Below are 13,276 nucleotides of genomic sequence, written 5' to 3'. Positions count from 1 at the left end.
GAACTGGAGTACAGATAAGTGAATAATAATCGATAATAATTGTGGTATCTGCTAAGCGCTTACTATGTGTAAGGCACTGTACTCTGTACGGGGTGGATACAAGCAAATTGGAACGGATACAGTCACTGTGCTAGGTGGGGCTCACTGTCTTAATCCCCATTTGACAGATGGGGGAACTGAGGCACAGAGAAGTGAAGTGACTTGCCCAAGGTCACACAGCTGATAAGTGGCGGAGCCGGGATTAGAACCCATGACCTCTGACTCCCAAGCCCGGGCTCTTTCCACTAAGCCTCGCTGCTTCTCCTAAAGAATAAGCTCCTTGTGGATATGGAACATGTCTTTCCACTCTGGTATGTTGTACTCTCCCAAGTGCTCAGTAAACGCTCAGTAAATCAATCAATCAATCAATCGTATTTATTGAGCGCTTACTATGTGCAGAGCACTGTACTAAGCGCTTGGGAAGTACAAATTGGCATCACATAGAGACAGTCCCTACCCAACAGTGGGCTTTGATTGACTGATTGATCTGTGCAAGGGGGTGATAATAATAATAATAATGAGGGCATTTGTTAAGCGCTTACTATGTGTGAAGCACTGTTCTAGGCGCTGGGGTGGATACAAGGAGATCAGGTTGTCCCACGTGGGGCTCACAGTCTAAATCCCCCTTTTACAGATGTGGTAACTGAGGCTCAGAGAAGTGAAGTGACTTGCCCAAGGTCACACAGCAAACATATGGTGGAGGCAGGATTAGAACCCATGACCTCTGACTCCCAAGCCCATGCTCTTTCCACTGAGCCACGCTGCTTCTCTGATGCAACTCAATTCAGAGGACAGCCGCTGGACGGAAGGACATCCTCACAAGCACTCATTCAATTGAATTTATTGAGCACTTACTATGTGCAGAGCACTGTACTAAGCACTTGGGAGAGTACAATACAACAGAATTAGCGGACACGTTGCCTGCACATAATGAGCTCACAACCAACCGCAGCGAAAACTTTGCGGTTTAGTGGAAGAGAAATGATTAAACGGGGATTAATCAATCAATCAATCATATTTATTGAGCGCTTACTATGTGCAGAGCACTGTACTAAGTGCTTGGGAAGTACAAATTGGCAACATATTGATTAAGACTGTGAGCCCCACGTGGGACAACCAGATTACCTTGTATCTACCCCAGCGCTTAGAACAACGCTTGGTACATAGTAAGCGCTTAAGAAATACCATCATTATTATTATTATTATTCATTCATTTATTCAATGATATTTATTGAGCCCTTACTGTGTGCAGAGCACTGTACTAAGCACTGGGGAGAATATAACAATAAACAGACACATTATCTGCCCACACTGAGTTTACAGCCTAGAGGGGAGAGAGAGACATCAGTACAAATAAATAAATAGAGAAGCAGCGTGGCTCAGTGGAAAGAGCTCGGGCTTTGGAGTCAGAGGTCATGGGTTCAAATCCTGGCTCCCCCACTTGTCAGCTGTGTGACTTTGGGCAAGTCACTTCACTTCTCTGCACCTCAGTTACCTCATCTGTAAAATGGGGATTAAGACTGTGAGCCCCCTGTGGGACAACCTGATCACTCTGTAACCTTCCCAGCACTTAGAACAGTGCTTTGCACATAGTAACCGCTTAATAAATGTCATCCAAAAAAAAAAATGACTGATCCGTACATAAGTGCTGTGGGATGGGGAGGGGAGATGAACAAAGGGAGCAAGTCAGGGTGATGCAGAAAGGAATCAGAGAAGAGGGAAGGGGTGTTTACTCAGGGAAGGCCTCCTGAAGGAGATGTAATAATAGTAATAATGGCATTTATTAAGCGCTTACTATGTGCAAAGCACTGTTCTAAGCGCTGGGGAGGTTACAAGGTGATCAGGTTGTCCCGGGTGGGGGTTCGCAATCTTAATCCCCATTTTACAGATGAGGTAACTGAGGCCCAGAGAAGTGAAGTGACTTGCCCAAAGTCACACAGCTGACAATGGGCAGAGCCGGGATTAGAACCTATGACCTCTGACTCCAAAGCCCAGGCTCTTTTCACTGAGCCATGCTGCTTCTTCTAGATGTACCCTCAAGAGGCCTCAGCAGGTCCTTCTAGAGGTAAAGACATTAATATAGATAATTTAGGACTATAAATTATCCCAGAGCTTAGACAAAACACTTTTTCTGTTTTTTTCAAACACTATCAGTCATATGGTGCAAGAGGGTTGTAATAGCCTCCTTAAAATTTATTACTCCTCTTGGAAAAACAGTTATTTCAGTGTCTGTCTTCATTGCAAAATCTCCAGCTCCTTGAGGGCAGAGATCATGGCCACTAATTCTGTTGGACTCTCCCAAGTCTTTAGTACAGTCCTTTGGAACATAGTAGGCGCTCAATCAGTAGTTGAAGCAGCACGGCCTAGACGACAGAGCCACGGCGCGTGAGTCAGAAGGACCTGGGTTCTAATCCCGCCTCCACCACTTGTTTGCTCTGGGACCTTGGGCAAGTGACTTCACTCCTCGGCGCCTCAGTTACCTCACCTGTAAAATGGGATTAAGACCGTGGATGTGGTGGTGGGGAAGCCTTCGGAAAAACTGGATATTTACTTCATCATCATCAATCCTATTTATTGAGTGCTTACTGTGTGCAGAGCACTGTACTAAGCGCTTGGAAAGTACAAATTGGCAACATACAGAGACAGTCCCTACCCAACAGTGGGCTCACAGTCTAAAAGGGGGAGACAGAGAACAAAACCAAACATACTAACAAAATAAAATAAATAGAATAGATATGTACAAGTAAAATAAATAAATAAATAGAGTAATAAATATGTACAAACATATACGGCGCTTGCCCAATTTCAAGTAAATCTCCAACTTTCTTGCCTCAGTAAAGTCCTCTGGGTTAGCCCCATGGGGGACAGGGACTGTGTCCAACTCAATTTGCTTGTATCCTCCCCAGCACTTAGTACAGTGCCTGGCACATAGTAAGCACTTAACAAGTAATGATAATGATAATAATAGTAGTAATTATGGCATTTGTTAATAATAATAATAATAATCACATTTATTAAGTGCTCACTATGTGCAAAGCACTGTTTTAAGCGCTGGGGGAGATACAAGGCAATCAGGATGTCCCACGCAGGGCTCACAGGCTTCATGCCCATTTTACAGATGAGGGAACTGAGGCCCAGAGAAGTGAAGTGAAGTACAGAAGCAGCGCGGTTGAGTGGAAAGAGCCCGGGCTTTGGAGTCAGAGGTCATGGGTTCAAACCCCGTCTCCGCCACTTGTCAGCTGTGTGACTTTGGGCAAGTCACGTCACTTCTCTGGGCCTCAGTTACCTCATCTGTAAAATGGGGATGAAGACTGTGAGCCCCCCGAGGGACAACCTGATCACCTTGTAACCTCCCCTGCGCTTAGAACAGTGCTTTGCACATAGTAAGCGCTTAATAAATGCCACCATTATTACAGCCTGCCTAAGGTGCCTCTGCTCAAACTTCTCCCTTCTTTAAGCTACAGAAACGGTATAATAATAATGGTGGTATTTGTTAAGCGCTTACTATGTGCAAAGCACTGTTCTAAGTGCTGGGGGGATACAAGGTGATCAGGTTGTCCCACGTGGGGCTCACAATCTTAATCCCCATTTTACAGATGAGGGAACTGAGGCCCAGAGAACTTAAGTGGCTCAGTGGAAAGAGCGTGGGCTTTGGAGTCAGAGGTCATGGGTTCAAATCCTAGCTCTTAGAACAGTGCTTTGCACATAGTAAGCACTTAATAAATGCCATCATTAAATAAATTGACTTCCCATAGTCACACAGCCGACAAGTGGCAGAGCCGGGATTAGAACCCATGACCTATGACTCCCAAGCCCTGGATCTTTCCACTGAGCCATGCTAAGCACTTAACAAATACCATCATTATTATTAAGCGGGGAGACTTGGCGGTCGACAGGCCAGACTGGTGTGCTGTGATCCAGACAGCAACGGCTATTCCCAGCGCTTAGGACAGTGCCTGGCATATAGTAAGCGCTTTAACAAATACCATAATGACTATTATTATTGTTTTCCCACAGGAGTTCCAAGAGGATCGTGAGGCTGTGAAGCCAAAGTGAAAAGAGGAGTGGGCACTGCATGCTACTGACATGCCAGAACCCCAAAGGACAGTCTTAGTGCGTGCCTGGGGCTCTGTAATAATAATAATAATAATAATAATAATAATAATAACAATAACAATAACAATAATAATAATAATAATGGCATTTGTTAAGCGCTTACTATGTGCAAAGCACTGTTCTAAGCACTGGGGAGGTTACAAGGTGATCAGGTTGACCCACGGGGGGCTCACAGTCTTCATCCCCATTTTCCAGATGAGGTCACTGAGGCCCAGAGAAGTTAAGTGGCTTGCCCAAAGTCACACAGCTGACAATTGAGAAGCAGCGTGGCTCAGTGGAAAGAGCCCGGGCTTTGGAGTCAGAGGTCGTGGGTTCAAATCCCGGCTCCGCCACTTGTCAGCTGTGTGACTTTGGGCAAATCATTTCACTTCTCTGTGCCTCAGTTACCTCATCTGGAAAATGGGGATTAGGACTGTGAGCCCCCCGTGGGACAACCTGATCACCTTGTAACCTCCCCAGTGCTTAGAACAGTGCTTTGCACAAAGTAAGCACTAATAAACGCTATCATAATAAATGCTATCATTAATTGGCAGAGCCAGGATTTGAACCCACGACCTCTGACTCCAAAGCCTGTGCTCTTTCCACTGAGCCACGCTGCCTCTTCAGTCTCTCACACCCCTACAGTGAACACCTCAGTCAGTGGCGTTGTCTTAGACAGCCAAGGATGGCTCTAACTTCTCTACAGACGTTAAAAGTAGCAGATCGGGTCACTTGGAAGGTCTCTCTGAGGCAGGTGGCATGATCAATCAATCAATCAATCGTATTTATTGAGCGCTTACTGTGTGCAGAGCACTGTACTAAGCGCACGATCATACCTGAGAATCGGAAGCTGAGGGACCGCAGCCCCTGGAGACACGGTTCAAACCGAAACTTCTCGTAATCGGTTTTTAAGCACTCGATCAGCGCGCCCCCGACCTTACCCGGCTGATTTCCTAGAATAACCCACAGTGCCTGCTTCGTTGCCCTAATTCATTCGTTCATTCAATCGTATTTACTGAGCGCTTACTGTGGGCAGAGCATTCATTCATTCATTCAATCGTATTTATTGAGCTCTTACTGTGTGCAGAGCACCGTACTAATCGCTTGGGAAGTACAAGTTGGCAACATATAGAGACGGTCCCTACCCAACAGCGGGCTCACTGTACTAAGCACTTGGGAAGTACAATTCAGCAACAAATAGAGACAGTCTCTGCCCACAGCGGGCTCACAGTCTAGAAGGGGGGAGACAGACATCAAAATAAGCCAATGGGCATCAGTAGCATCATGCCAACCTAGTCACCGTACCATCCACGTCACCGTTGGCAACCTCGTTCACATCCTCCCTTGGGCCTAGGTCTGTCTCTCCCTTCAGACCACCAAACTTCCCAACTACAACTTCCCAACTCTTCTAGTTGGAGAAGCAGTGTGGCTCACTGGAAAGAGCACTGGCTTTGGAGTCAGAGGTCATGGGTTCATATCCCGGCTCTGCCAATTGTCAGCTGTGTGACTTTGGGCAAGTCACTTAACTTCTCTGTGCCTCAGTTACCCCATCTGTAAAATGGGGATTGAGACTGTGAGCCCCCCGTTGGACAGCCTGATCACCTTGTAACCTCCTCAGCACTTAGAACAGTGCTTTGCACATAGTAAGTGCTTAATAAATGCCATCATTATTATTATTATTCTAGACTGTGAGCCCACTGTTGAGTAGGGACCGTCTCTATATGTTGCCAAATTGTACTTCCGAAGCGCTTAGTACAGTGCTCTGCACACAGTAAGCGCTCAATAAATACGACTGAATGAATGAACTACAACTCCTACAAGAGGCCTTCCTCCACTAAGCCCTCATTTTCCCTATTTCCTCTCCCTTCTCTGTCTCCTATGCACTTTTATTTGTTCCTGTTACGTACTTGATACTCACCCCACAGTCAGTCCCACAGTACTTACATACACATCCATAATTCACTTTAATGTCTGTCTCCCCCTCTAGACTGTAAGTTCCTGGTGGGCAGGGAATATGCCTAATGACTGATGTATTCTATTCAGAGAAGCAGCATGGCTCAGTAGAAAGAGCCCGGGCATTGGAGTCGGAGGTCATGGGTTCAAATCCCGGCTCCGCCAACTGTCAGCTGTGTGACTTTGGACAAGTCACCTGACTTCTCTGGGCCTCAGTTATCTCATCTGTAAAATGGGGATTAAGACTGTGAGCCCTCCATGGGACAACTGATCACCATGTAACCTCCCCAGCACTTAGAACAGTGCTTTGCACATAGTAAGCACTTAATAAATGCCATTATTATTATTATTATTACTCTGCTAAGCATCTAGTACCATGTAACCTCCCCAGCACTTAGAACAGTGCTTTGCACATAGTAAGTACTTAATAAATGCCATCATTATTATTATTATTATTACTCTCTTAAGCATCTAGTACCATGTATTTTGTTAGTATGTTTGGTTTTGTTCTCTGTCTCCCCCTTTTAGACTGTGAGCCCACTGTTGGGTAGGGACTGTCTCTATATGTTGCCAATTTGTACTTTCCAAGCGCTTAGTACAGTGCTCTGCACATAGTAAGCGCTCAATAAATACGATTGATGATGATGATGATGTAACCTCCCCAGCACTTAGAACAGTTCTTTGCACATAATAAGCACTTAATAAATGCCATCATCATTATTATTATTATTACTCTTAAGCATCTAGTACCTATGCTCTACATACAGTAAGTGCTCAATAAATACCACTGATTGAATGGTGTTGGCAGGGCAAGGCCCATGGGCAAATAAGGGAATGGTGTGTTTGAAGGAGAATTCCTGCTCTGTCAGGGTGGGCAAACAAAGGAATGGTGTGTTTCAAGGATAAACCCTGCTCCATCGGTGTGGGCAAGTAATCAATCAATCAATCGTATTTATTGAGCGCTTACTGTGTGCAGAGCACTGTACTAAGCACTTGGGAAGTACAAGCTGGCAACATATACAGACAGTTCCTACTCAACAGTGGGCTCACAGTCTAGAAGGGGGAGACAGAGAACAGAACCAAACATACTAACAAAATAAAATAAATAGAATAGACAGGTACAAGTAAAATAAATAAATAGAGTAATAAATATGTACAAACATATAAGTAAGGGAGTGGAGGGTTTCAAGGAGAATTCCAGCTGTGTCAGTGCTGCTAACAACGCTCCCTTCAAGCTTCCTTCACCGGCCTGCTCTTAGGAAAGGATAGATAGTCTTAGATTCTCAAAAGAACGGCGTCTTTAAGGACGATGATTCTGCTATTTGGTGAATCCCTTAAAGATTGGTAGCCATGTCGGGGCTTTCCCAAATCAGACTTTTGTTTTAAATTGGACCCAGGGAAACTGCATTCCAGTTGGGTCCACTAAATGTGGCTGCATTTAGTGTGGCGTAGTGGAAAGAGCACGGACTTGGAAGCCAGAGGTCATGGGTTCTAATCCCGGCTCCGCCGCTTGTCAGCTGGGTGACTTTGGGCAAGTCACTTCACTTCTCTGTGTCTCAGTTATCTCATCTGCAAAATGGGGATTAAGACTGTGAGCCCCATGTGGGACAACCTGATTAGCTTGTATCTACCCCATCAGGCAGAAACTCCTCCCCCTGGGCTTCCAGGCTGTCCATCCCCTCGCCCCCTCCTACCTCACCTCCCTTCTCTCCTTGTCCAGCCCAGCCCGCACCCTCCGCTCCTCCGCCGCCAATCTCCTCACCGTACCTCGCTCTCGCCTGTCCCGCCATCGACCCCCGGCCCACGTCCTCCCCCGGGCCTGGAATGCCCTCCCTCTGCCCCTCCGCCAAGCTCGCTCTCTTCCTCCCTTCAAGGCCCGACTGAGAGCTCACCTCCTCCAGGAGGTCTTCCCACACTGAGCCCCCTCCATCCCCCCCACCTTACCTCCTTCCCTTCCCCACAGCACCTGTATATACGTATGTATGTTTGTATGTATTTATTACTCGCATGGCTCAGTGGAAAGAGCCCGGGCTTTGGAGTCAGAGGTCATGGGTTCAAATCCCGGCTCTGCCAATTGTCAGCTGTGTGACCATGGGCAAGTCACTTAGCTTCTCTGTGCCTCAGTGACCTCATCTGTAAAATGGGGATTAAGACTGTGAGCTCCACACGGGACAATCCAATCACCTTGTATCCTCCCCAGTGCTTAGAACAGTGCTTTGCACATAGTAAGCGCTTAAAAAATGCCATTATCATTATTATTATTATTATTACTCTATTTATTTATTTTACTTGTACATATCTATTCTATTTATTTTATTTTGTTAATATGTTTTGTTCTGTTCTCTGTCTCCCCCTTCTAGACTGTGAGCCCACTGTTGGGTAGGGACTGTCTCTATATGTTGCCAACTTGTACTTCCCAAGCGCTTAGTACAGTGCTCTGCACACAGTAAGCGCTCAATAAATATGATTGATTGATTGATTGATTGTACTTCTCAAGTGCTTAGTACAGTGCTCTGCACACAGTAAGTGCTCACTAAATATGATTGATTGATTGATTACCCCAGCCCTTAGAACAGTGCTAGCACATAGTGCACAATAAATACCATCAATATTATTATTATTTACTGGTTATTTCATGTTTCATAATTAAGAGGGTTTCATTCATTCATTCATTCATTCATTCAATCGTATTTATTGAGCACTTACTGTGTGCAGAGCACTGTACTAAGCGCTTGGGAAGTACAAGTTGGCAACATATAGAGACGGGTTCCAGAATCACTGAAGAAACAAGTTCCATTTTTTGTTTGAAAATGGGCAGAGTGAAAAATTTACAGGCCACCTGAGTCTAGGTGGGGAATGGGACAGGGTAGGGGGGATTCGAACTCGCACAGTTCGAGTTCACAGCTTGTTTCTGAAATGGCTGCTGTCCTATTTTAACAAGTGGCAACCATCCTGTATACCCAGCCAGGGATATATTTGCCAATTTTGCTTCATACCTTATGCATTTTGGCAGGATCCAGCGACTTGATGATCTTGCTGAAGTGCTGAAGTCCCAGCTCCTCCAGGTGGAAAGTGGACAGGCAGCAAACAACTAAAAAAAACACCAGAAGCATATGAGCGTGGTTGCAGCGCTAAATCCTGTCAGTTTGACCTTCACAACTTTGCTAAAATCCACCCTTTCCTCTCCATCCAAACTGCTACCACGTTAATCTAAGCACTTATCCTATTCATTCATTCATTCAATCGTATTTATTGAGCGCTTACTGTGTGCAGGGCACCCTACTAAGCGCTTGGGAAGTAGAAGTTGGCAACATATAGAGATGGTCCCTACCCAACAACGGGCTCACAGTCTAGAGAAGCAGCGTGGCTCCATGGAAAGAGCCTGGGCTTTGGAGTCAGAGGTCATAGGTTCAAGTCCCGGCTCTACCAATTGTCAGCTGTGTGACTTTGGGCAAGTCACTTCACTTCTCTGGGCCTCAGTTCTCTCATCTGTAAAATGGGGATTAAGACTGTGAGCGCCCCGTGGGGCAACCTGATCACCTTGTAACCTCCCCAGTGCTTAGAACAGTGCTTTGCACATAGTAAGCGCTTAACAAATACCATTATTATTATTATTAGAAGGGGGAGACAGACAATAAAAACAAAGCATGTTGTTCCTACCTTACCTTGCTTCCTGTATCAGCTGACCTCCCTGCCTCCTGTCTCTCCCCACTCCAGTCTATACTTCACTCTGCTGCCTGGATCATTTTTCTACAAAGATGTTCAGGTCATGCTTTCTCACTCCTCAAGAAACTCCAGCAGTGATTGTCCATCCACCTCCGCATCATAAATAATACGATATAAACTCCACCCTCTCCTCTCCATCCAAACTGCTACCATGTTAATCCAAGCATTTATCCTATTCATTCATTCATTCAATCGTATTTATTCAATTCAATTCAATCGCATTTATTGAGCACTTACTGTGTGCAGAGCACTGTACTAAGCGTTTGGGAGGTACAAGTTGGCAACATATAGAGATGGTCCCTATTTATTGAGCGCTTACTGTGTGCAGTGTAATCGTAAATAAACAGGACTAATTGACTGACAATGAGAAGTGTCTCTTTTAAACTGGATATAGAGGTGAGCTCAGAATTTCAGGGGCAGAAATTCAAACCCATATTGGAGGTTCTGGATGTAGAAATAATTTAGAATGAATTAAGACCAACATCATAAAAATGAAGTTGTGGTCATTTTGGAGTAAGTGATGCATGCACTCAAATAAGGTCAATTTCCACAATCAAAAGTACTCACTGACATGTGTAATTTACACTTGGATTTGTATCCTTTAGGCACTTGGTATTCATCCCTCCCTCAACTCCACAGTACTTATGTACATATCCATAACTAATTAATGTCAATGTCTGTCTCCCCTTCTAGACCCTAATCTCACTGTGGCAGGGAACACATCTACCAACTCTGTTGTACTGTAGTCCCCAATTGCTAAGTACAGTGCTCTTCACACAGTAAGCGCTCAATAAATACAACTGACTGATTGATTGATTGATTACAGTGGTCTGCACACAATGAACACTCAATAAATACCATTGATTGACTGATAATTTAAAAGTGGTCAGGATGAAAACAGCACCGGAAAGGGTGATTTGTGTCTTAGTGGCAATCCAAATAAGCAAAATGTGCTCTGTTAATGTAACTGGAAAATGAACTGATGTACTTAGCGGTAGTGAGTGTCTTTTCGATAGCGACATTTTCCAAACGGTGGCCAAATAATAATAATAATAATAATAATGGCATTTATTAAGCGCTTACTATGCACAAAGCATTGTTCTAAGCGCTGAGCACTGTTCTAAGTGCTGAGCACTGGCCAAATGGACAGTAGTCCTATGAACTGACACCTTATCGTGGTAGGAGAGTTTGCATATTCATTCATTCATTCAATCGTATTTATTGAGCGCTTACTGTGTGCAGAGCACTGTACTAAGCGCTTGGGAAGTACAAGTTGGCAACATATAGAGACAGCAATGGGCTCACAGTCTAGAAGGGGGAGACAGACAACAAAACAAAACATATTAACAAAATAAAATAAATAGAATAAATATGTACAAGTAAGATAAATAGAGTAATAAATACGTACAAACATATATACATATATACAGGTGCTGTGGGGAGGGGAAGGAGGTAAGGCGGGGATGGGGGGGAGGAGGCGGAGAGGAAGGAGGTGGCTCAGTCTGGGAAGGCATCCTGGAGGAGGTGAGCTCTCAGTAGGACTTCGAAGGGAAGCCCTTCAAACATTACCTTTCTAATGTTGATACAAACTATACCACTTCCTTTATTAAATTACCACCCTACATGGCAGATTTGCATTCTACTTTGGGTCAAATATAATGGTTTGTAATAGTTGCTCCCATCTAATGTATTGGTCTTTTCTACCTTCTAACATTCCTAATCGCAACACCTTAAGTGCTGTTCATGTATGGGTTGATATGCCGATGAAGCCTAGGGCTGTGCCATATGGGGCTACCCACAATGGAAAGGTCTGAGCCGATTCACCAGTGCTGGGCAGCAGCGGCAGGCGAGAAGAGTCAAAGGTGGATGGATCATCAAGTGATCAAAACATTGAACAAAGACAATAGCAGAAACTCACATTTTTACTGCACAGAAGGAGGCAATGGTAAACCACTTCTGTATCTTTACCAAGAAAACTCTGTGGATACACACACCAGAACAATTCTGTGGCAGAAGATGGGTCGCTTTGAAGAGGGGGCGTCCACGGAGTCGCTATGGGTCGGAAACTTTGAAGGCATTTGAAGAAGACTTGAGAGAGGCAGAAAATGAGGCCAGAAGCCCAAGGAAGGCCAAGGGGAGATAGTGAGAGCTATATTGGCTCAGCACAGGAGTTTAAACTCCTGACACCAAATCAGGGGCTCAGGGCCTTGGGGCACATTATTATTATTATTAATAACAACAATAATAATATAATTTGTTAAGCATTTGCTATGTGCCAGGCACTGTACTAAGCTCTGGGGTAGATACAAGGTAATCAGGTTGGACTCAGTCCCTGTCCCACATGGGGCTCACAGTTTCAATCCCCACTTTACAGATGAGGGAAATGAGACACAGAGAAGTGAAGTGACTTGCCCATGGTCACACAGCAGACAAGTGGCAGAGCGGGGATTAGAACCCAGGTCCTTCTAACTCCCAGGCCCATGCTCTATCCACTAGGCTACCCTGCTTCTCTAATTACCTTCTAATTAGCTTACATTACCGTCTTTTTCGCTGCGGTGGCTGTTCAATTGCATTTTCCGAACCCCTGACACCCAAACCTTTACTAAGAATCAATCCGTCCAATCAATCAATCAATCAATCAATCATATTTATTGAGTGCTTACTGTGTGCAGAGCACTGTACTAAGCGCTTGGGAAGTACAAGTTGGCAACATATAGAGACAGTCCCTACCCAACAGTGGGCTCACAGTCTAGAAGGGGGAGACAGAGAACAAAACCAAACATACTAACAAAATAAAATAAATAGAATAGATATGTACAAGTAAAATAAATAAATAGAGTAATAAATATGTACAAACATATATACGTATATACAGGTGATATACATATATACAGGTCCAGCACCCTCGAACTCTCAACCCATTAGCTGATAGTATCCCTTGAGCGCTTGCTCTGTGCAGAGCACTGTACTGAATGCTTGGGAGTGCACAATAGCAGTAGTAGACACGTTCCTTGCTGCCCAAGCATTTAAAGTGCTTAATGGGTGCTCAATAAATACTCCTGATTGATTGGAACACGTTACCCTCTGCTTTCGAAAGCTGATATGATTTTCATATTCTGAGTGTACTTCAGGGCCCACTGAGATTCTGATTTATTTTGTTACTGTTTGAATCCTCGATGGAATAAAGACCAAATTCTTTATTTGCTACTTATATGCTGCTTCTGGGAAGCAGCATGGCTCAGTGGAAAGAGCCCGGGCTTTGGAGTCAGAGTTCGTGGGTTCGAATCCCGGCTCCGCCAATTGTCAGCTGTGTGACTTTGGGCAAGTCACTTCACTTCTCTGTGCCTCAGTTCCCTCATCTGTCAAATGGGAATGAAGACTGGCAGCCCCCCAAGGGACAACCTGATCACCTTGTAACCTCCCCAGCGCTTAGAACAGTGCTTTGCACATAGTAAGCGCTTAA

At 44.7% G+C, this 13,276-nt stretch overlaps 1 protein-coding gene across 1 annotated transcript in view; it reads right to left on the bottom strand.

Annotated features, from left to right (window-relative positions):
- Window positions 1-13,276, bottom strand: part of CFAP99 (cilia and flagella associated protein 99) — a 161,038-nt gene that overhangs the window by 102,307 nt on the left and 45,455 nt on the right. The window contains exon 4 of the mRNA XM_038745561.1: window positions 9,084-9,178. Within this exon, the coding sequence (XP_038601489.1) occupies window positions 9,084-9,178 (95 nt within the window). The remainder of the gene's footprint in view (window positions 1-9,083; window positions 9,179-13,276) is intronic.

The sequence above is a fragment of the Tachyglossus aculeatus genome, chromosome 4 (assembly GCF_015852505.1).
Source record: "Tachyglossus aculeatus isolate mTacAcu1 chromosome 4, mTacAcu1.pri, whole genome shotgun sequence".
NCBI lineage: Eukaryota > Metazoa > Chordata > Mammalia > Monotremata > Tachyglossidae > Tachyglossus > Tachyglossus aculeatus.
This window is presented reverse-complemented; position numbering and strand designations above follow the sequence as displayed.